The sequence below is a fragment of the Lipomyces oligophaga genome (assembly GCF_038497815.1).
Source record: "Lipomyces oligophaga strain CBS 7107 unplaced genomic scaffold V1516scaffold_1, whole genome shotgun sequence".
Lineage (NCBI taxonomy): Eukaryota > Fungi > Ascomycota > Lipomycetes > Lipomycetales > Lipomycetaceae > Lipomyces > [Lipomyces] oligophaga.
Window position 1 is genome coordinate 2,003,140 of NW_027117785.1, and position 21,556 is coordinate 2,024,695.

General features: G+C 42.1%; 10 protein-coding genes across 10 annotated transcripts; 6 read left to right on the top strand and 4 right to left on the bottom strand.

Moving 5' to 3' along the window:
- Positions 1-121: 121 nt before the first annotated feature.
- On the top strand, positions 122-5,013 carry V1516DRAFT_669307 (uncharacterized protein). The gene is made up of 6 exons (XM_066921157.1): positions 122-509; positions 568-665; positions 721-1,908; positions 1,964-3,127; positions 3,196-3,345; positions 3,399-5,013. The coding sequence occupies exons 1-6, from the start codon at positions 230-232 to the stop codon at positions 4,935-4,937; spliced, it is 4,419 nt and encodes a 1,472-aa protein (XP_066780247.1). The 5' UTR covers positions 122-229; the 3' UTR covers positions 4,938-5,013.
- A 327-nt stretch (positions 5,014-5,340) lies between these two features.
- On the top strand, positions 5,341-6,558 carry V1516DRAFT_662134 (uncharacterized protein; the record flags this gene model as incomplete). The annotated part of the gene is made up of 3 exons (XM_066920421.1): positions 5,341-6,111; positions 6,266-6,374; positions 6,479-6,558. The coding sequence occupies 3 exons, from the start codon at positions 5,341-5,343 to the stop codon at positions 6,556-6,558; spliced, it is 960 nt and encodes a 319-aa protein (XP_066780248.1).
- Positions 6,559-7,020: 462 nt separating this feature from the next.
- V1516DRAFT_617954 (uncharacterized protein) lies at positions 7,021-9,231 on the top strand (the record flags this gene model as incomplete). The annotated part of the gene is made up of 2 exons (XM_066919385.1): positions 7,021-7,225; positions 7,394-9,231. Coding segments are annotated over 2 exons (2,043 nt in total), but the record flags the coding sequence as incomplete, so codon positions are not given.
- Positions 9,232-10,187: 956 nt separating this feature from the next.
- V1516DRAFT_694360 (mitochondrial distribution and morphology protein family 31/32) lies at positions 10,188-12,076 on the bottom strand (the record flags this gene model as incomplete). The annotated part of the gene is made up of 2 exons (XM_066923943.1): positions 10,188-11,779; positions 11,833-12,076. 2 exons carry the CDS (start codon positions 12,074-12,076, stop codon positions 10,188-10,190), a joined length of 1,836 nt encoding a protein of 611 aa, XP_066780250.1.
- Positions 12,077-13,138: 1,062 nt separating this feature from the next.
- Positions 13,139-14,364, top strand: V1516DRAFT_669314 (uncharacterized protein). Its single transcript, XM_066921158.1, has one exon. The coding sequence runs from the start codon at positions 13,215-13,217 to the stop codon at positions 14,004-14,006; it is 792 nt and encodes a 263-aa protein (XP_066780251.1). The 5' UTR covers positions 13,139-13,214; the 3' UTR covers positions 14,007-14,364.
- On the bottom strand, positions 14,031-15,110 carry V1516DRAFT_669316 (pre-RNA processing PIH1/Nop17-domain-containing protein). The gene is made up of 3 exons (XM_066921159.1): positions 14,804-15,110; positions 14,611-14,754; positions 14,031-14,556 (listed from the first exon to the last, which is right to left on the bottom strand). Exons 1-3 carry the CDS (start codon positions 15,072-15,074, stop codon positions 14,087-14,089), a joined length of 885 nt encoding a protein of 294 aa, XP_066780252.1. The 5' UTR covers positions 15,075-15,110; the 3' UTR covers positions 14,031-14,086.
- A 150-nt stretch (positions 15,111-15,260) lies between these two features.
- V1516DRAFT_669318 (uncharacterized protein) lies at positions 15,261-16,847 on the top strand. Its single transcript, XM_066921160.1, has 5 exons — positions 15,261-15,582; positions 15,642-15,715; positions 15,815-15,876; positions 15,927-16,515; positions 16,571-16,847. The coding sequence occupies exons 1-5, from the start codon at positions 15,535-15,537 to the stop codon at positions 16,584-16,586; spliced, it is 789 nt and encodes a 262-aa protein (XP_066780253.1). The 5' UTR covers positions 15,261-15,534; the 3' UTR covers positions 16,587-16,847.
- Positions 16,848-17,709: 862 nt separating this feature from the next.
- V1516DRAFT_608838 (uncharacterized protein) lies at positions 17,710-17,973 on the bottom strand (the record flags this gene model as incomplete). The annotated part of the gene is made up of 1 exon (XM_066919290.1): positions 17,710-17,973. A coding segment is annotated over one exon (264 nt), but the record flags the coding sequence as incomplete, so codon positions are not given.
- Positions 17,974-18,426: 453 nt separating this feature from the next.
- Positions 18,427-20,498, top strand: V1516DRAFT_669324 (Nsp1-like C-terminal region-domain-containing protein). Its single transcript, XM_066921161.1, has 3 exons — positions 18,427-18,594; positions 18,649-18,693; positions 18,749-20,498. Exons 1-3 carry the CDS (start codon positions 18,591-18,593, stop codon positions 20,311-20,313), a joined length of 1,614 nt encoding a protein of 537 aa, XP_066780255.1. The 5' UTR covers positions 18,427-18,590; the 3' UTR covers positions 20,314-20,498.
- On the bottom strand, positions 20,297-21,502 carry V1516DRAFT_669327 (ribosomal RNA-processing protein 7-domain-containing protein). Its single transcript, XM_066921162.1, has one exon. The coding sequence runs from the start codon at positions 21,302-21,304 to the stop codon at positions 20,375-20,377; it is 930 nt and encodes a 309-aa protein (XP_066780256.1). The 5' UTR covers positions 21,305-21,502; the 3' UTR covers positions 20,297-20,374.
- Positions 21,503-21,556: the final 54 nt, after the last annotated feature.

Genomic DNA, 21,556 nt, shown 5'->3' on the forward strand with positions numbered 1-21,556 from the left:
ATAAGCGTGTAGTACTGCTTACAACTTGAAGTAAATGAGTGTTTTGAGACGAACGCGTTTGAAGCGCGCGCAAAGTCCCAGGCTAAGCTTGCAGACGCGACGCGTTATAATAGCGGGTCGACTTAGATGGAATTTCCAGTTTCTACATACCCTCCAATTCTCCGTCCCTTTTTCTCAAAATACGCGGAGATCTTCTGCATTTGCCATTGGTTCAAACTGCATTCGTACAATGAGTCGTCTAGCGCAGCTCAAAGAAGCTAAGAGACTTCGCGCGGAGGGCAAGTCGACTCTATCCCTTCATGACGACGCATTCGAAGATGATGCCATCTATGATGAAGTAGACGATGCTGGATATAGACGTGTGGTGCAGAATCGACTTCTAGAAAAGGACTTTGTTGTTGACGACAACGGAATGGGCTATGCTGATGACGGCAGATATGACTGGGAACGCCAGGATGAATCCTACGATGAGAGTGAGGAAGAAGAGGGAGAGCAACACAACAAGAGAAGTACGTATTCACCAATTTTTTGGTATTTTAGATTACTCTCTATTAATATTTCGCATAGAAAAAAAGAAAAACAAAAAGGAAATTTCAAAACGCCAGCGCAACTCCTTGGACAAATTTATGAAACAGTCAGCTGCTCCAAAAGCTGCTCCTTTAGTGGTAAGTACAGCAGATTTCGCATATTCACTAAGCTTCATTTTCTAACTTTCAGTAGAGAATGACAGCTGAAGAAGACGCTGCTTTTATGGATGGTTTGCTAGGCGAAATAGGCTATGCAGACATGGTGAACACGCCTTCTCGATCTAGAACTGTTGTGAAGCCTGCAAGTAATAGCAGTAGGCCTTCATTTACCTCTACCGGGCTACCTCGAAATTCTGACAGACAATTCTCGGCAAATTTCCCATCGTCCCCGCCTGCTTTGAGCAAGATTCAAGATTCGGTTGCTGAAGATGAGCCCACTCTAGATCAAAATATGTCACCTGCCATCTCCACTCGTATTGCGAACCCAACAAAAACTGAGTACGACTCTGAGGATGATGAGGTGTGGACAAATGCTGCTTTAAACGATAGCGACTCTGATAATGAACGAATCAGCTCAAATGGTCAGGGCGTAGGAAATGTTGAGAGTGATGAAGATGTTATGGAGGTTGAGCGTCAAATAGGTACCTCTGCAGTCCAGTCTAAGGTTAATATTGCGGCGTCTAAAGTGCTGAACGAGCCCAAGATGCTCACCAAGCCGGAATTCGCAAAGTTTGAAATTTCAAAAATAGAGCCCATACATGCCAAAGAAGCTGAAAGCTGGACAGCAGCAAATTCGGCTTTACCGATTGCGGTCTCTTCTTCTCCGTCGTCAGCATCAGCTCTATCTAATGAGCTCTCAATTTCCGATGCTGCTGAAACTGATGGCTCTCTCAGATTTTATTGGACTGATTTTTGTGAGATTCGCGGTCGTCTAATTCTTTATGGTAAAAGTAAACTGCGCGATTCCAATCGATATGTCAGTACAATGGTGCAGATTAGAAATGTCGACCACCGCCTTTACTTTTTGCCACGGCGAACCAGATATCAGAATGGAGCAAATACGAGTTCTCCAGTTACTATTGATGATGTTATGGAAGAAGTGGATACTATCCTTTCATCTAAAAGTCGGCAGGTTCGTTTGAAGGAATGTAGACGAAACTACGCATTTGAGCTGCCTGATGTTCCTTCTGAAGCTACCTACGTCGAAGCCTTGTATCCTTTTAGTGATCCCGGTTTGGAATCTGACATTTCAGGAGAAACATTCTCGCACGTATTTGGTTCTGGTTCTAGTATGTTCGAGCAATTTGTGCTAGTGCGTAACATTATGGGCCCTTGTTGGCTTGAAGTCAAACATCCATTTATTGCAAAAGATTTTCAACGAGTAGGTGGAATATTTGGCAATGGCTTTCTTTCGGAAGTTTATTAACAATTTATAGTCCTCATGGTGTAAAATTGAAGCAGCAGCTAGCGAGCCTGATATGGTATCAGTTATTCCTGATCTAGAGCCACCACCTATCACGATAATGAGTATTTCTCTGAGAACAGTTATGGATCATGCTAAAGGACGACGTGAAATTGCTGTTATTAGCGGTCGTGTATTTGAAAATATTGCTCATGATACTGTTGACTCGCCTGAAAATTTGCGGCCAGTGGTTTTCACTATGGTGCGTCCATTGAACAAAATTTTTCCTGCTGGTTTTGAAAATGAAGTCAAACGAAAAGGTCGTGGTACAATTTTGCTGGAACGGACTGAGGCCTCCTTGCTGGCCTCATTTCTAAGTCGAGTACAAAGATATGATCCAGATTTTTATGCTGGTCATAATTTGAATGCTGGAGATCTGCATATTCTTTTGAATCGCATGAAGATTCTCAAGACTCCGACCTGGCATAGGATGGGACGTTCCAAACTTAGTGAATGGCCTATGATGACTGGAAAGTCCCTCTTTGGTGAAAGGCGGGTTGTGAGCGGACGACTACTTTGCGATCTTGCAAATGACATGGGCAAATCTGTAATGACAAAATGTCAGACATGGAGTCTGTCAGAAATGTGCTCGTTGATTTTGGGCCAAACTAGACATGAAACTGAGGAAATCGATATTCGTAAGGCTGCTAGTTGGACGGATAGTGCTACGGGATTATTTGAATATGTCACTCACTGTGAACTGGATACTCATTATATAATGTCACTCGCTGTGAAAACTCAGTTGCTTCCGCTTACGAAACAACTAACTAATCTTGCTGGTAACTCGTGGGCGCATACATTGAATGGAACTCGATCTGAGAGAAACGAATACATTTTAATGCATGAGTTTTATCGAAAGAAATATATCATTCCAGATAAAGCTGTCAGTGAATGGAGTAAGAAGCGAAATCAAGCCACCGTGCCAGAAATCGATGAGGACAATGATGATGAGCAAAATGATGAAGAAGCAGTGAATTCGGGAACGAAGAAAAGGGACAAATTCAAAGGAGGTCTTGTCCTCGAGCCATCTAAAGGTCTGCATGACAAATTTGTTCTTGTTATGGATTTCAATAGTTTGTACCCGAGTATCATTCAGGAGTTTAACATTTGCTTCACTACCGTAGATCGTTCCCGATGTGTAAGTATATGCAACTCAGAGTGTTTTGATTAAGTGGAGTTGCTTATTTTGGCTAACTGGAGCTATAGACTGAAGCAAATGACGTCGTTCCAGATCCTCCTTCCAGTGAAGTGCCTCAAGGTGTGTTACCAAAGCTCATTGCTACACTTGTTAGCAGACGGAGGCAAGTCAAGAATTTGATGAAAGATACAAAAGCAACTTCTGCTCAAAAGGCCCAGGTAAGTTTTATTCACAAGAATTTGATTTAGGAAATTTGGAATTAACAGAATAGTGGGATATCAAGCAGCAAGCACTTAAACTGACTGCAAACTCTATGTATGGCTGTCTCGGATACACAAAGTCGCGATTTTATGCTCGCCCACTCGCGATGTTGACTACTTTCAAAGGTCGAGAGATTCTGACAAACACCAAAGAACTTGCTGAATCACTGTCCCTCAGAGTTGTGTATGGCGACACAGACTCAGTTATGATTAATACAAACACAACTTCATACGAAGCGGCCTTGAAGATTGGAAATGAATTCAAGAGTGCAGTCAATGAGAGATATCGCCTGCTCGAAATAGACATTGATAATGTATTTCAACGTCTGATGTTGTATGCCAAAAAGAAATACGCCGCAGTCAACTGCACAATGGTAAATCAAAAGCTGGAAACCCATATCGAAATCAAGGGTCTTGACATGCGTCGTCGTGAATACTGTGCATTGTCAAAAGACGCTTCTCGGTATGCACTTGACCAAATTTTATCAGGTGAGTCGATTGAGACAGTTGTCGAAAGGGTACATGAGTATCTCCGAGAACTCGGAGGCAGAGTTCGTGAGGGCGAAATTGGACCTGCAAAATTCATTATACACACCAAGCTCGGAAAGGATCCGTCACAATATCAAGGCGGAAAATCGATGCCACAAGTTCAGGTTGCACTTAAGCGAAAGGCCAGAGGTGAGGTGGTGTCTGCAAATGACGTTATGTCCTACATCATTGCCGCCCCTACTGGAGAGCTTGCTCAGTTTGCATCAAATCCAGCAGAACGAGCACTTCCGGCGGTAGACTTTTTAAAGGGCGATAAGCAACTAAAGCCTGATTATGAGCACTATCTGGCCAAGCAAATATTACCTCCGGTGGAGCGTTTGTGTACAACAATTGAGGGCACAGATGCTATGCATCTTGCCAGCTGTTTGGGGCTTGATCCTCGGAAGTACATGATCCAGTCGTCTGATATAGCAGGACCATTCGAGTACCAGCCGCTTGAGAGTACGATTCCGGAGGAGGAGCTGTATTCAAGTGTTAAGAGACTAGAGCTAGTGTGCGTATCATGTGGCTCTCATAGCAAGTTTGAAGGACTAGTGAGCTCCCGAGACATGTGCACACCGAATGGAGTCAAGTGTATTCAATGTTCGGCGATTTTTCCAGCTGCTTTGCTGGTTGTTGAAGTTGAGCGGCTAGTCCGGCGGGAAATAATGCGCTATTATGAGGGCTGGCTGTTTTGTGACGATAGTTCGTGCTCTAACCGCACAAGACAGATCAGTGTCTATGGTAAGCGCTGTATAGGCAAAGACGGTTTGGCAAGTAGTTGTCGTGGCGTGATGGCGTATGAGTATACTGACAAGGATCTATATCGGCAATTGCAGTATCTGGATTACGTTTTTAATGTTGACAAAGTTAAAAAAGGCGGAGATGCTGAATTGGAGGCGTTGGCTGAGCATAATCGACCGCTGTTTGAAGCAGTTCGACAGGTTGCGATAAAGTATTTAGGGAACTCAGCCCGTAGATATGTCGATTTCCACAACATTTTTGGATTTATGGAGGCATAGATCCAGATGTTGTAATTTTACGTGCATTTATATAGATACTTGAAATTCCTTTAATTAAAACGAGGCCATTTGCCCGAAACTGTAGAATTGTCGGCAAACCAGCAGTAGAACATTCCTAGTCATTTTTACTGATTTGCGTTGGTTGTGTTGTTTGGGAGGTTATGAACGCCGCAGAATCAAGTTGGAGCTAGTAGGAAGGGCTGATAGCTGGCTGGCAAAATTGCGTGTGATTGTCAGCTTGAATCAAGCGGAAAATATCGGAAAAGCAATTGAAAGAGAGTGCGGAAAAAGGCGAAAATAGATCCTGGACAGACACGTTGCAGTACTTCGGATTGCGCACTGAAGATCTGCCGCGCGTTCGTGGAATCAGCAGTTAGAAGAGCCCCAGAGAGTTCAAGGAACAATGAGCGAGAATAAGGGAGACAAATCCGGCAACAATTCCAAATATTTGGTGGAGAACTACGGGGACGAAAATGATTTCGAGACGGCCGAGAGCGGCAGTGAATACAGCGATGGCAATATTTCCGAAGTAGAAGAGGAATGGGTAGATGCTCATGAAATTTCAACTAAGGAGCAGCTGAGTGACCGCAAGCTCGACGACGACAACCAGAGGGACCAATGGCAAGAATACGAAGAGCAAGAGAACGAAAACGAAAACGAAAACGAATTTAGTGAGCGGAGAATGAACGAAGAGGCAGATATTTACGAGCTGGGTCTAAGCGATGAGGAAGAGGCAGAGAATGAAGAATTCGAGAAGAGTATGAGATATGCAGGAAAAGTGAAAGACGCAGTAAATAAGAGAAAGCTAGCAAGCTGTATTGATCAAACAGGCGATGAACTACACTTAGTAACAGAAGAATACATGTCGGTTCAAGCCACGGAGAATAGTCATGATCCGGTCGAGAATCAGCCCGCTAAACAATCGCGTACAACAACGTATCAGCAAGGGATCAAAACTAAACAAAAATCCAATATCGGTGGTGCTCGACGATTTACAGTCTACGACTTAGTAGATCCTGATGGAAGTGGGCCAACTGCAGATGAGCGCGTGGCCCGACAAATTCAAACTCACGAAAAGAGTGGATCACTCAACAGCCAGAGAGTTAGTCAGATGACCTCGATATTGGAGGATTTGCATGCCGAAGTGTCGAATATTGACACTCTTCCGCGCCAGGTGAGCATAAATCTATTAATTAGGACACGAAGGAAATCCTAAAATCAGTTTGGTGTCTTCCACCGGTCGTCGGCTATATCGATCGCAGGTGATCCTTCGTGCCATTGTTTGCTCCTAAAATGAAGAGCTGTTACTGATTTTCGTCAACCCACAGGAACTTCTGGAATCTTTACATCTGTATTACTCGCACAGGTCTGCGAGGTTTCAGCCGAATGGTCACTGTATAAACCGTGCACTTGATGGAAGCGCTTTGGTTACGCTGGGTGAGTAGAGTTCAAAGCAGTCATCGCTGAACCTCCCTGATCTGCCGCCTGCGTTCACCTCGAGGTCTGTCTTTCCCATGTATGTTTATTAACTTCTGAATTAGGAATTCTTCTCGAGGAGGCGGTGGCTGTTTTTGTCCAGCGTGAAATTGAGCCAAGCACGGCCACAGATGGCGGCGAGTAGCGCATGTGACAAAGGTTTGTGGCGTATAACAGGGCACCACATGACCCGCCTTCGGAATAAGGCAAGGCACGTGGACGGAGGGTACACTAGAAGACAGAAAATGAAAAAGACAAAGTGGAGTGGACTTGTGAGATATCTCGACCTGGACGAGCGGTTTCGTCTAAATCATTGGGGACAAGAGACGAAAGAGCCAAAGCTCCTTTTTTTAACTTCTCCTTCATAACGAAGAGCGGAGCAACGTGTGGTTCAAGTCTCGTACGAAAAATCTGCATATTGAACTCATCAGCCTACGTCGCGGGGTTGTGAATAGTGCTTTTTCTGACTGCCACTGTTCTACTTCTGCTTTCGTTGTTTTTTGGTTTGGTTTCTTTATTGCACGTTCTGGCTTGTGGGTGTATTTAAATATTTTTAAATCGCGGCTTCTTTACTCGAATTTCTCCATTCTAATTCCACCTTTTGCTCACCATGTCTCCAGCTAAGGATCCGTTCCTCTCGTTGGCTGTCGACCATGTCATCAGTCTGGACACATCTGAGCCAGAGAACTTGTTCTCTATCTGGAATGTCTTTGCTAAATGTGCCGAAAATCTTGAAAATGGTCGCAGACTGGAGAATTTATCGTGGAGAGTCTGGAATAGAGAGACTTTTGTCTGCCATCGTGTTCGCGATAGTCATGGAGATCTGCTCCCTGATAATGACTTTGACCATGCTAGTATTTCGGATTCCTCGGAATGTGATGCATTTTCGACAGATGGCGATGACGATTGCGATTCCGATGACGACGGTCCGAATCAATCCAATTCCGTCTTGCCATACTCGGAAAGCACGTATTCATTAGTCCACACTACTGACTCATCCACAAATAGTCCAGTCGTTCAAATCAACTCAATTACTCAAAAGAAACGACATCATCGACAGTCTCATCGCATTAGGTCAGCTTCACGAGTCAGACATGCAAGCTCGGCTGAACGGTTTCAGCGAGTGCTTGAATCCATTCGATCTGAAAAAGTGCCTAACTGGCAGAAGCCGGTATCTCTTTCTACAACGTTTTCCAACAAACCTACAAATCAAGTCAAGCTATTGTCTTCTCAATCTTCTTATATGACTGAATCCCAGTTATCTTCGTCTTCGATTTCTGCATTAGATAAGGATCCTTGTGGATCGGTTTCGCGCATATCGGCTTCAAAGGAATTAGCCCCATCAGCCCGAAACGCATTTCAATTAAGTGATTGCGAGGATCTTTCTGATATATTAGACAATGATGAATATGATGAAGAACAGGAGGAAAATGAAGAGCGTAACAACGATGAGGAATGCTCCCACTTGCATCGGGCTGTCCCTTCAACGACAAGTGTCGTTAAAGGCTTTTCTCCGTCAGCAATTTCTGTACACTCTGTGCGCAGCAATTTGGCTATGGCTTCAATGAAATCCCAACTAAGTATGTCAAGTTCTCAAAATAAGCAGCCGTCATCGTCTATTAAAATTGGTTCGATGGGGCACCAGGTACCAAAGAGCGTGCGCTCTTCAGATGTTAAACGAGGCAAAATGTTTTTTATAGAATCTTCACCTTCGGAATCGGACGGTCTGCCTGAGTCGATATCGCCTTCCACAAATGCCGTTATTCCTACATCAAATTTAACCGGGGGAGGAGGATCAAGCCATACAAATTTTTCCGGATCCCCTCTTCGACGATCTATGAATCCACAACTGGATGATAGTCGGTCAACGCACCGCAAGCGGGCATCATTTTTGGAGACTGTTACGACAATTCCATCAGTCAACCATGAAGGGGCTGAGGATGCAGTCGATGAGGATGACGAGGACTATGATGACTTAGACGAAGACTATGTTTCAGAATCAGCAATTGATGATGCCGAATCAGATTGGGACTCTGTTGACGATGACAATACCCCTAGTTTTGATGAGACACAGTTTTTGGTCAGGGATAGATCTGTGCCAGCAATTACATCAAGGCGCTCACTTTTATCAACATTACTACTTAATGAGGACCAGTCCGAAGGATTTTCTCAATCAGGAATACAAGTTGACGGTCGTCTCATAACCTCGCAATCATCGCCTTCGCTTGTTCGAAGTGGAAGCTCTCGGTCAAATGCTGGATATTCTCAAGGAGCAGCGGCTTCAAGGCGAATATTAGCGAATCAGCATCAGCATCGTCCAGGACCATCAAGCGGCTTAACAATGGAAGTAACAAAACAGACTCGCGCTGATTTAGTAGGATTCACGCAAGCTAATACAACAATTCAACAGGCTGGACGGCCTTCAAACGATGAAGTAGCAAGTGCTGCTGCAAAAATGGCTAGGCTTAATGTAGTTCGTCGATCAGAGGGAGCCGAAATTCCAGTCAGTCGTGCGAGTAATATTGCTGCTACTGCAATGCCTACGCTATCGCCGCGCAGCACACGACGAAATATGCTTGCCACTGAGTTATCTGAGTCGCTACGAAGAAACTTGTTGTGGGAGCGGCAGCAAAAAACTGTGTCTTCTAGGGCTGTACTAAAGAGACGGCATACGACACAAGATATGTCAAATTTATTGGAATACCCAGAGAGGCCTAGCCAGTCGGGAAATAATACGGAAGGATCTGCAGTAGGGAATTTAGCAGATAAATCCGATTTTGATAACATGGAGTTTGGCTACCATGCGCGAGGGTGGTAATTCAGAAACTGCTAATTTTTACATTGGAGATGTAATTGGGATTTTCGTTCGCTATGGAGAAAACAAAGTAAGATGTTTTAAATTATTCGTTCAATGAATGTTGCATATTGGTGTGACTGGTGCAAAAGTGTACAAAGTTTCAAAGAGTTTACAGTTTTCAAAGTGATATTTGTTTTCGTTTTTCGGTCTGGGATTTGCTGTTTTGTGGCTTTGTAAATTATTATTTGTTTTTTACTTATACGTTTTATAAATCCCGCTCGCATTGTAAAATTGGACTAAAATATTTTGATGGAATTTTGGTAGTGTTACAGACTGGGAGGTTAGATCGGGCTTGAGACCATGTGCTAGGTAAATTCAATCATTCCCCAAAATCTGCAATAACTCAAATTATTTTGGACGGCGCAACAATAGAATTTCCTGCTTCAGACTTGAAATACGATGGATACTGATTACCATTCGAATCGGATACTCACGCGAGAATTGACTATTCCAGCTATTCTTCCGCCCTCATTTAATATTGGAGTTTCAAAGTCAGATGCTGATACATATGATGAATCTGATTCGCTTTCCATATTTGCTACTGAGATCTTGAATTCAGCACTCGAACTTAAGTTTTCGAACATTCAAATTGCAGATTCTGAGCGTCATTTTAATTTGACTATCATTAATCAAGACTTTGAATCAGTTAGGGTCCCTAGTTCATTTGAAATTTCAGAGACGTATCGGTCGAATTGTGGAAGCCAGATGTGGGAAGCGGTCGGCAATGAAGCCAAACCAGAATTTAAGCTGAACTCGGCAGCCATGGAGACGACCAAATTTATCAGAAGTTCCACATAAACACTACCATTGAATCATACTCGACTTATTAATACATTATATACAAGTCTTAGATCATTAACGACACTAAAATAGATAGATATGTACAATTCTATCCTATACCAGTAGGATCAGAAGAACTAGATTGACAAATTCCCAATACTCATCAGAATCACTTGGAATGCAAGCTGAAGACTCCACATGCCTACTCTTCTCATTCTCCTTGCCCGTTCCTCGTCATCCCGTACGTTGGCCGCAATGGCTTCGTAAACCTCGGTAGAGATATCATCCATCAGTCCACTGTCAAAAATTGTCCAACTGCCGTCGAACTCAGATAGCTTTTTCACTACCCTTCCATTAATTGGGATATATGTGTTATGGTTATTCATGAACATGACAACAGGTCGTACAAGTGCATTGCTGGTGTATGATAGCTCGGGTGCTAGCAACGGCACCGCTGCTCGCGTGTTGTGCAGTTGAACACGGAGATCAAATACAATATACTTTTCTTGCTCTCGCTTCGAAGTCCCGCTAAACGATAGTACAGCTTGCTGCTGATGTAGTTCATCTTCTACTACAAGTCTGGGAACTTCTAGCTCAATTCTGCCTTTTCGCATGAATTCTTGATACCTGTCCTTGCATCGCTCGATTGCATCACGAACTGTCCATGTTCCTCCAAAACCTTGAAATCCACTGAACCAAAGAAGTTCATTATTTGCGGCTGAATCACCTAAATCTTCATTGAGATCATATAGTTGTTGACTACGCCTCAGCTTATCTTCCTCACGAGTTCGTTTCCGATTAGTGACCGTTTCTTCCCACCTACTAACAATATCTTGAACAACTCGAGAAAAATTGCTGTCTTGTACTTCAGAGGGAATCATCACATCAGCAATGAGATCAACTTCACCATCTTGAATCCATGAAAATGGTCCTTCAGTAATTCCCCTATTTAGATGATCAATAGCAACTCCATCGACCCTTAGTCGGCTAGTCTTCTTCCATGCGTTCCGTACATCGTTATCTTCCTTTTCATCCACTAAGGGTGCCCCACCTGTAGACCGCAACGTCTGTCGAGGATGAATAGTAAACAAAGAATCATCATATGATCCAGACATATGATTTGCACAAATCAAGTCATAAAATAACCATTGGCGTCGTAATTGCGGTAAATCACATGAAAATATACTTATCTGAAACGGACGAAAGTCATTTGGCTGCAAGACTGTGACTAGCGAATCTTCGAGAACAAAATGATCAATTTCAAAATCGCCAGGATGATGAATTTTTTTGTATGACCTTGGATCTACTCCTGGGAGCCATCGCACATGAGTTCGATCAACGAGCCCGCGCAGTCCCTTAACTTCAACATCTCCTAAGATACCTTTACCATTCATCCACTTACTAAACGATAATGTCACGTTTATACTGTCCACTGTTAAATCGAACTGAGTATAATTTCCATCATCTACAGGCTCTTCTTTGATCACGCTTTCATCCAAATCATGGGAGGCAGCAGACGAAGCAGCAGCGGCAGCGGCAGCAGCAGCAGCAGCAGTAGCTTGAGATCCCTTCGTTACACTTGCATTATGATGCCCTGGTCGTCTAGAAATGAACACATTTCGAAACGAAATCACTCCATCCCGCCAGTTTGGAACAATAGCATTCTCAAATACTACTGTGATACCAGTCTCCTTAGTCAAGTAATTTCCAATCATTCTTGCCAACGATTCTAAAACTGTTAAATCCAGCCGATCAAAATTTCGTATCCGTAAAACCACAGACCTTGAGCAAAAACAGTATTTGCAGTTAATAAAACGAGCGAGAAAAAGGTTGTTGTTCCGAGAATGACCCATAACACATTTCCCACTATAAGCCATGAAAAAAAGGCAGAAATATCATCAACGTTGAACGGTCGCACTTGACGCAAAAAAGCCCACTTAAACCTTATTCTAAACCGTTCAAATGCACTAGTTGCTGCCTTTAATAGTTCATCCTTTGTTGGCCTATGTGGCAAGCGTCTTGACATAGCACTGCCCCACGATGAAGATGTAGTGACAGATCGCTTAGCTTTCGCATTTGAATCCTCGCTTGCAGACTGAGAAGAAATATTATCATCTGACGAACTGCTTTTCCAAAATCTTGAATTCACCGAAAATGACCGAATTGATGCCGACCAATTATGTAACCACGGGTAGTTCTGCACGTGCTTGATTACTGGAAACGATTGAGAGGTCTTGGAAAATGCTAGTGGATTAGTTCTAGAAGTTTGAAAGAAATTCACATAATATCTTCGACTTCTTGAAGAAAAAAAGCAATCTGGAGCTTTCTGAAAAGAGAAATTGACGATTGTGCTCGGGGGAACGGAGCGCGAACCGAGAGGAACCAGCCGAGAGCGGAAGAGCCGTAAAGACATTATTGGCTTAACAAAACCGGAGACTGTTAAAGTCTTTCTTAACTAATGTCGAAATCTTGAGCAACTTGATTGCTCTGACGTGCGGACAGAACCTATTTGAGAAACAGATAGAACTGATGGAAACGGTCTAGAACAGTTGAATGTTCGCACCAATAAATGCGCAAATTAAACTGTACTTGAGTGTCGTACAAACCAAAGCTGTTTAAAATGATTCAAATTTCAGCTAAATCTCGTCTAAACCTGTAAAACTCGCAAACTTCGTGCAAGTGTCGTGAAAATTGAACAATTGAGTCGACGTTGTGTGGTAGAGGAAATATCGAGATTTCAACTAGACGTAGAGAAAACCATTTGCGATGCTGAAATTGCAGACAAAGATAATGCAAACAGGAAGCAATCGATAGAATCAGGCTCAAATCGGAAAACAACTGTCTAAGACTCCAATGTTCGCAGAAGTTTAATCAGATCGTATAACTTACCAACAGAATCAGCTAGAGAGAAACGAAAAGAATAGTAAAATATCAAATCCAAGCGCATAAGTGTTAATGCATTTCACGATTGAGCGTTGAGTTTTATCCTGAACCGCAGTACAATACAGTCCGGGACTTTTCTCCCACCAAGAACTCCCATTAAGTTTCTGGGTTTTTTTTTTGCTCTAAGAATTAATGTATTTCTGATCAAACCAGAGGAGCGTTAGGCAACAAAATAGGACTAATTAGCAAATAAAACAAGAATCAAACATTGAACGACTAAAATGTCTGCTCCGACTGCGCTCAAAGCTTCGGTCAAACCCGTATATGACATGAAAGTGGACGAAGGCGAGGATGACCTACTGATTGATACTACTACTACAATCTCGGAATTAGAGTCCACCATAATTACGGAGAATACTGAAACAACAGAATCCTCCTTAACTTCTGTTGGTAACAGTATGGCGTTGGATTTGGATGGACGACCTCGATTTTCTCCGTCACATACGCAAGCATCAAAGCGGACAATAAAGGCACAGAGCCGTAAAGTTCCAGTTCCCCCGCATCGCATGACGCCTCTAAAGACATATTGGCCAAAAATATATCCCCCACTTGTTGAACATTTAAAGCTTCAGGTGAGAATGAACGTACGGACTCGAACCGTTGAGCTGCGGACCTGCAAACAGACAGATGATACTGGAGCCATACAGAAAGGTGCTGATTTCATAAAAGCATTCACTCTTGGCTTTGACATTGATGATGCCATTGCACTTCTACGATTAGATGATTTATTTATTGAAACTTTCGAAGTGAAGGATGTAAAGACTCTGAGTGGAGATCATCTTGCTCGTGCAATTGGTCGAATAGCTGGTAAGGACGGCAAAACCAAGTTTGCAATCGAAAATGCTACAAGAACAAGAATAGTTCTTGCAGACAGTAAAATTCATATTTTGGGAGGATTCAGAAATATACGAATGGCTCGTGAATCTGTCGTTAGCTTGATATTAGGAAGTCCGCCAGGAAAAGTATATGGGAACCTTAGAATTGTTGCATCTCGGTTAAAAGAGTCGTTTTAAGTTCCAGGCGAATAGTTTGATAAATCTAGTTTGGTTTGATAATATTTTCTTGTCTTATACTAATAATGGTAAATCCAGGCTTACAGAAATAGAGCTATTGATTTTGAATCCTTCACGTAAAAAGATTTCATCTTTTCAAAATTAGCATCTTGGGGAATAGCAATGCTATTTTTAAGTATACTCTTGTCAGTGGGAACAACTGTGATTTTACCTGTCTTTTTGTCAATTTCGATGCTAGAATCTTCAAGCATTTTAGAATAATCTTCTTTCGTATCAGCGAGGCTAAAGGACGCTTTAACATAGTATTTTGGAAATTCCATACTCCGTGGAAGAGCTGTCAATTTTAGATTCATTGTGACTCCTGTAGCCGATTGATATTTTGTGATATCTTCGATCAGAGATTTTTTACTTAAATCTGATGATTTGAGTATGTTGGAAGTCCGCTTAGTTGATTTAGGTTCTTCAACAATTTTAGACGATGAAGGATGGAAAAGGATTACTGGAGGCTTTCCGACAAGACCTTTGTATCTTAATTTAGGTAATTTATAATCTTGTAAGTTAGCTATGTCGAAATAACATCAGACTAAATTCTATCGGGACAAACCTGGGTCCAGCTTGATGCCTGCGCTATGCTCGATCACTCTTATACAGTGATCCGCCAAGACGGCTATTGACTCAGCATTTTCTTTTGCTAAATTGACAAATTGTATGTTCAAGCAACAATCGAATACAAAACAGAGCTCTCCTTCTAGTCTATTTTAGCATTTTTGTTACAAGGCCGAATCATACTGACATACTATTATCCGTCTCAGAACGCTCCTCTCCAACGACAACTGGAACATCGTCATCAGGTGTAAATCCTGGTACACCTGATAAAGGGACATTTTTGTCAACGCATACGTTTATAAACACCTTTGTTCGATTCGTTCTTGGTGGGAAAACTGTGGACTCAAGAAGAAAAGTCTTGATGGCAAAGGCCGGCAGCGGATGAAGCTCGATTGACTCTTCAATCTGGCTGGCATTATTGTTGATCAATATGCTATCTAAAGATGGTAATTCCTCAAACATATCGATTCATTACTATCCTTGATACATCTATTATACAAATGAAATGTTATCTTGCATTAGAAAATTCAACGATATTTCCATGATTTGTCACATGACTAGCCATTATCACAATTATATACGGGGTTAGTACTATTTGGGGCTTGTAACTGGACGTCTGCTGTCGTCATGCAGAGGCTGCGCAAATCCAAATTGGAACAGCTCTCGGCAAGTTATCTGACCCAAGGTCTAAAGGATCTGTTAGCTGAAAAGATAATCATATAATTATCACGTATTTGGCTATAAAGACTTATCTTGACACTGAATTGAGCTTTTTGTGTTTTTCTTTGGATTCTAATTTCATTTGAGTCGAGAAGGCTCAGAATTTTTATCAGGTTTCCCGTTTGATCCGACGTCTAAATATCGGAAACTTCCAACTAAGAAAATCCAATTGGAAGAATATTGACCAATAACTTACATCAACATGAGCTGGTCGGGCTTTAAAAAGGCGGTCAATCGTGCCGGAACTTCGGTAAGACGTATTGGTTAGACTATTACGGTGTGATTGATGCTGACACTGGCGTTGTACAGGTTATGATGAAGGCAGGCCAGATTGAAAAGACAATAGATCGTGAATTTGAGCTCGAGGAACGTCGATTTAGAACGTAAGTTATATCCGAATCTGAATCGGAATTTTATTTTATTTTTTATTTTTATTTTTTATTTGTTGCATATTGCTAGAGTTAATACTGACAATGATATAGATTAGAAAGTGCAGCCAACAAGCTCCAAAAGGAGGCCAAAGGCTATTTAGATTCTCTACGAGGTATGTGATTGTAGACTAAACTTGATTCCGTGAAATACTAATTGGTACAGCCATGACTGCTGCTCAGACGCGTATTGCAGAAACTATTGATGCCTTTTACGGCGAGTCTGGTGCTGCCGATGGTGTCAGTAGATATTACCGTACTGCGGTTGAAGATCTCGACGCAGACACCGTCAAGGCGCTTGATGGACCATTTAGAGCTACAGTTTTGGAGCCGATTTCGCGTTTCTGCTCGTATTTCCCAGATATCAACGAGGCTATTAAAAAACGTAACCATAAGCTTCTTGACTATGACGCCATGCGTTCGAAAGTGCGCAAATTAGTTGACAAGCCTGCAGATGATGCTGGCAAGCTACCCAAAGCTGAAGCTGATGCAGAGATGGCTAAGCAAATCTACGAAGAGATCAATGATCAGATCGTGAAGGAGCTTCCCCAGCTCATTGATCTTCGCGTTCCTTATCTTGATCCTTCGTTTGAAGCTCTAGTCAAGATACAGCTTCGATTCTGTTCAGAAGCGTATACTCGTATGGCGCAAGTGCAGCAGTATCTTGATCCTAGTACGCGTGAAGATTACGCAGGAGGTCTTTTAGATACTCGTGTCGAACAGGTTCTCCAGGGCATGCGCGATCTTTCTATCACGTAAGTAATGGCGGTTTTTTTTTTTGAGAATGAGGACATTGCTAACAACTCTTAGTGGACTTTCTGCATGATTTGTTTGCTTGAATGTATTGATATCCTTTTGTATTACAATATATTATTCTGATCGTGTATGTAACAGTTCATGATCGCCATGGCTCGGAGATATAGATGCTGTTCTATAGTGGGCTCGTTGAATGCAAGTTCATATATTGAAGCTACCATTTAAAAATAAAGATCTACCCTAGTTACTCTATCCATAGACGCGAACATCGTTAACGTTAACGTTAAGGATTGAATTGTTACTGATTTCTGTCACAAGCGTTAGTCCGGGCGAAGACTTCGAAAGCTATGAATACTCTGTTGAGCCAAGTCTGTTTGCTGCCCTTCTCAAAAAACTAAATGATCCTGTTTGACCAGTTTAAACCAAACGTAGACTGCGCGTTGTGGGAGGGGAATGGGGTAGGAACGCTTGAGGATTGTTTGAGGTTGCCTCAACAAGAAATCAGATACAGGCGGTGCAGAAGACATCCATTGGAATGTACTCTCTAAATCTCGCTTAAAAAAGGCTGATAATAAATATGAAGGGTGTTACCAATATCGTGCTTGCATTTCCCAGAAGCCGCGCGGCGAACATGCGATTGGCCTTACTGAAATAGGGACAGCAGGGACAGATCAGACATGGTCACTGTAGAATGAGAAATCGGGTGAAACATTTCCGTGACTATGATATTGATATTCCTCAGCTTCCATTTTATTATTCATCGACTCTTCAACTATCTTGACTCTGCTCCTCTCCATTCAAATATAAACAGTGCCACAACACTTGGACAGCAGGCGAGTCGAAACATTTGTTCAGCAGAGACGACGGCGACTGCGATAGAGCAGAGTAATAAGGATACAATCCAGCTTCATCATATCTATGCAGTAAACGCTTCAGATATAAAAAGACAATAATATATTCCCTGGAGACAGAATTGATTAGGACCCACGCTTTACAATACCTGGAAAAGGAGCCGTCTGACAATTTGAAGAAACAGGAATCCCTGAAGATCGGGTAGAGGATCCAATTCAGTATTTTTTTTAAAATCAATAACATAATCCATATACGTATCAAAACAATCACGCTGACTCGAAGAAAGCCAAAAAATAATTGCTTGTTGGCGGAAGGAGAAGATAGTCAACGTGTCATTAGGCATTCCAGGCAGCAACTATGCTTGCTAAGAAGAAAGATATTTTAAACGATGCATTTTCAAAAACAAAATCTCTTCTCCCGAATCTTTGCTTCATCGAATCATAAAGTTGGCCATACGGTAGCGAGATGATATTTCTGCTTTCAAGAAACTCGATGAGTAGAAACATACTGCTAGCGATAAACACGAGAACTTTACTCAGCTTTCCAGTAACATAGCCGACGAATAAACCAGCGAATGATCCAAGAGTCATTTCTCGGTAGTCCATGAGTTTTTGCTTTGTCACTGTCACGCTACCATCTTCCCCAACTATAATAATCTGCTTCGAGCGTTCAGATGTGTACACCCCAGGAGTACTAACTATAGTTTCGCAAGAAATTTTTGAATTTAACTTTGACTGGCTATATATAGATATGGCAGCGAATGTAACGGAGCCCAATCCGAGTTTAACTTGACCTGGAACTACTTGTCCTCGAGCGAGCACAGAACGAGCAAATCCATACCTGGCCGATCTACCTGAAAAGCTAATTGCCGAATTGAAAATAGTGCTTCGACAACAGAAATGACGCAGCATTTTTCCCTGTTCTCTCACAAATAGTATGATAATTATATTATTGAATCGTATTGATCTAGGAGCAATACTGAAGAAAATGGTTTGCAGCAAATCACGGCCTATTTAACCTGGACAGATGTTATCACAAGGGGACTGTGACTGCACTGGCACAACTTCTAGCGGAGGTCTGCCTAGTGTAAACAACACCTAAAATTTTAAGCTGATTTGCTTTGATGCAAATCCATTTTATCTCAATTCTCTTCTTTAATAGCTACCTTTGATTACTGTTTGATACTCTTTATCTAGACCTGTCAAATTTGCCCTCAGCCAGCATGTGTATGTATGCTCTAGTTCTTTTCAGTTAATGGCTAGGATTGACAACAATTACAGCAGGCTTTTCCAATGCACAGAAACAAGAATCAGATTCATCTGCTCGTAAGCTGAATAGCGCTCATATTTCTGCTAATATGTCTAACGATCATGAAAACAGCAAAATTTAGTTTCGCCTCTGCTGGTGTTAAACCTGCTTTCAGCTTTGGTTCTCCACAGTCGACATCGACTTCGTCAGCTCCAACTAGTAGTGTGCCTGCATTTGGTCAAACTTCAGGTACTTCACTGTTTTCAGGAGTAGGCACATCGAGCTTTAGTTTTGGTACAAGCGGATCTTCGTCATTACCTAAACTAAGTTCTTCTGCGAGCACCTCAGCCCCTTCCTCCAAATCAGTTACCTCTTCTGCTCTCAGTTCTAGTTCATTTTCATTCGGTTCGTCTGCTTCCGCTTCTCCTGCAGCCTTGCCTTCTAGTGAAAATACGATATCTGTGGAGCCAGCTTCAGGCTTATTCGGGTCCAAGCCGACCGTTACTTCTGCACCTCTTTCGTCTTCACCTGTGTTCCCTAGTCAATCTGCTCCAGCCTCATCGAATTCGTTCTTACCGAGCATATCCTCGAAGGCAGCTTCTCAAGAAAAAACTTCATTATTTGGAGCTGATACGAAGCCTTTTTCATTTATCTCCACGTCTGGAGAATCAGGATCCAGTTCTTCCCTTAGTTCTCTTTCAACTGCTAAAGCGACTGCGCCCAAATCTACTTCGACTTTTGAAACCCCGGTTACCACTAATTCGAATACTTTAGCTTCTACTCCTGCTTTTGGTTCTACAGCTAATACTGCGGCTTTTACAGATTCAGCTGCTTTATCTTCTATAATTTCCGCCCCTACTACTACCACCGCTTCTGCATCTACTGTCGCCTCTTCTGCACTAGGCCACGCCGTATTCCCTGCGTCTTCTACCAAAGAAGGCACAGCCAGTTTCTTGCAGCAGCCTGGGACCACAAAAACTACTTCCGCGACTTCTTTGAGTGGACATACTGCAACGCAGACCAGTGCAATTGCTAAGGATATAAAGGGTGCTGCTCCTCCTTCCGCGGAAGGTTCTTGCACAGTTATTACACCTGCCACAACGCTCCCTGGATCTTTAAAAAATAAATCTATGGAAGCCATCATCTCTCAATGGACAACAGCGCTGACAAAATACTCAAAGGAGTACCAAGTACAAGCTGAAGACATTGCAAAGTGGGACCGTGAACTGATCGAAAACGGAGATAAAATCTCTCAATTATTTACGGAAACTTTACAAGCTGAGCAAATGCAGGTAAAAGTGGAGCAGCAATTGACATACACTTCAAAGCAGCAGGATGATCTGGAAGAAACACTGAATATTTACGAAAAAGAAGTAGATAACTTACTAGCGACTATAGGAGCTTCAGATGGAATGCAACCACCGGACAATGAACGTGAAAGAATGTATCATTTGGCAGAGCGGCTCAATAAGGAATTAGATCAGCTTGGAAAAAATTTGAGTAGTATGATTGAAGAGGTCAATAGAAGTTCTGCTACTCTTAACCACACAAAGGATGACGATCCTCTGTCTCATATTGTGCGTATTTTGAATGCACATTTAGCGAGTCTTCAGTGGATAGACACAAATACTGGAGCGTTGAATGATAAGATTGAAGAGATTAAAATCTTGGAGAGTCGGCTTCGAACACGAATCTAATGTATTTTATCTTATGCTAACTTTTTACTGCTGAATATTTATTTGAATGAGTACGAAATTATTAAAGATGAGGGTTTGAGAAGGGATTAAACTTTCGCTTATGCTTAAGCTCTGCGATTTTTTCTTGATCTGATTTGAATCGTTTCAAGAGGTCATTCATCTTAGCCTTCTTCTGCTCGCGTTGCTGAAATCTGTAAAAATTACTGAGTTGTTTCCGTTCTTGCTTCTTTAAAGCTACTTCTCGGATCGAATCAGATGAAGCAGCGACAACTTGTCTAGAATTGGCTGCGCGAGAAACGGTTATAAATCCATCCGCGTCAGGCTCGGAAAATGCCTGTCTCGCAGCCTTCTCCTGTTGTAGTTCAATCTTCGCAAAGTTCTCCATAAAAAAATCAACGGATGCTTGTAAAACGTATGGGGAAACATGGCGCCGTCGGTATATGGCTTGGTAGCGCCGAAGACCTGATGTGCCGGAAACAGCTTCATGCGCTGGCAGTGACCACGAAATAGGAGATTCAAGAGAATGAGCCTGAAGACCTGAAAGCAAAGGCTTTAGTGAGTGCGAAGAAGAAAATGACACTAAGGCTGAGCTGCAGACAGGTAATACTCTCAAAATCTGCGAACCTTTCTGAGAATCGTTCAAAAGTAAGTTTGAACTTGAAGGTATGAATGAGGACATTTTCTTAGCCGCAGGTGAAGGGAAAAAGGTTACTGAGATTGAATCTTTGTTAATTTTCGGATTTAGGGTCTTGATCAAACAGAATATATGCATAGTTGAGCAGTTAATTGGAAGATTGCAGAAAAAAATAGCAGGATGAACGTCAGAATTTTCGCTTGATTCGTGTCTCCGAGCAAAAATGTAATGTATAGCATCTACTTCCAAGACTTGGTCGGCAGATGAAGAGGCACTAAGATTCACAGCAATAGTAAAATAGCCATTAATTGTTTCGTTACTAGTTTTTGCTTTTGAATTCAACTGCTCTGAAGTCATTTGCTTCGTATATATCTGCTTTCTGAGTTAATGAAGTCAATATTCGATAATCGGTATAGTCCTGCCTCCAATGAATTGAGCAGACGTAAATAGTTCTAATAAAACGGCAAAGAGATGTTAGATTTGGTTCTAAATGATCAGACGAACAAAATTAAACAAAAATTCTTAACTAGCAGTTCAGAGAGAAATTCTACCTGCCGTTGAAGCCAAAATATTTTACTCTTCGCCGCCAAGTGCTGGGAGGAAGAGAAA

Excerpts from the sequence above, each read along its gene's own strand:
- V1516DRAFT_669307 (XM_066921157.1), top strand. The coding sequence starts at position 230 with ATGAGTCGTCTAGCGCAGCTCAAAGAAGCTAAGAGACTTCGCGCGGAG. Across the intron at positions 1,909-1,963 it reads TTGCAAAAGATTTTCAACGA|TCCTCATGGTGTAAAATTGA; the intron begins GTAGGTGGAATA and ends AACAATTTATAG. Across the intron at positions 3,128-3,195 it reads CCGTAGATCGTTCCCGATGT|ACTGAAGCAAATGACGTCGT; the intron begins GTAAGTATATGC and ends CTGGAGCTATAG.
- V1516DRAFT_669314 (XM_066921158.1), top strand. The coding sequence starts at position 13,215 with ATGTCTGCTCCGACTGCGCTCAAAGCTTCGGTCAAACCCGTATATGAC.
- V1516DRAFT_669316 (XM_066921159.1), bottom strand. The coding sequence starts at position 15,074 with ATGTTTGAGGAATTACCATCTTTAGATAGCATATTGATCAACAATAAT. Across the intron at positions 14,755-14,803 it reads GCGTTCTGAGACGGATAATA|AAGGAGAGCTCTGTTTTGTA; the intron begins GTATGTCAGTAT and ends AAAATAGACTAG. Across the intron at positions 14,557-14,610 it reads AGGCATCAAGCTGGACCCAG|ATTATAAATTACCTAAATTA; the intron begins GTTTGTCCCGAT and ends CTAACTTACAAG.
- V1516DRAFT_669318 (XM_066921160.1), top strand. The coding sequence starts at position 15,535 with ATGAGCTGGTCGGGCTTTAAAAAGGCGGTCAATCGTGCCGGAACTTCG. Across the intron at positions 15,583-15,641 it reads TCAATCGTGCCGGAACTTCG|GTTATGATGAAGGCAGGCCA; the intron begins GTAAGACGTATT and ends GGCGTTGTACAG. Across the intron at positions 15,716-15,814 it reads GAGGAACGTCGATTTAGAAC|ATTAGAAAGTGCAGCCAACA; the intron begins GTAAGTTATATC and ends ACAATGATATAG.
- V1516DRAFT_669324 (XM_066921161.1), top strand. Across the intron at positions 18,694-18,748 it reads AGAATCAGATTCATCTGCTC|CAAAATTTAGTTTCGCCTCT; the intron begins GTAAGCTGAATA and ends TCATGAAAACAG.
- V1516DRAFT_669327 (XM_066921162.1), bottom strand. The coding sequence starts at position 21,304 with ATGACTTCAGAGCAGTTGAATTCAAAAGCAAAAACTAGTAACGAAACA.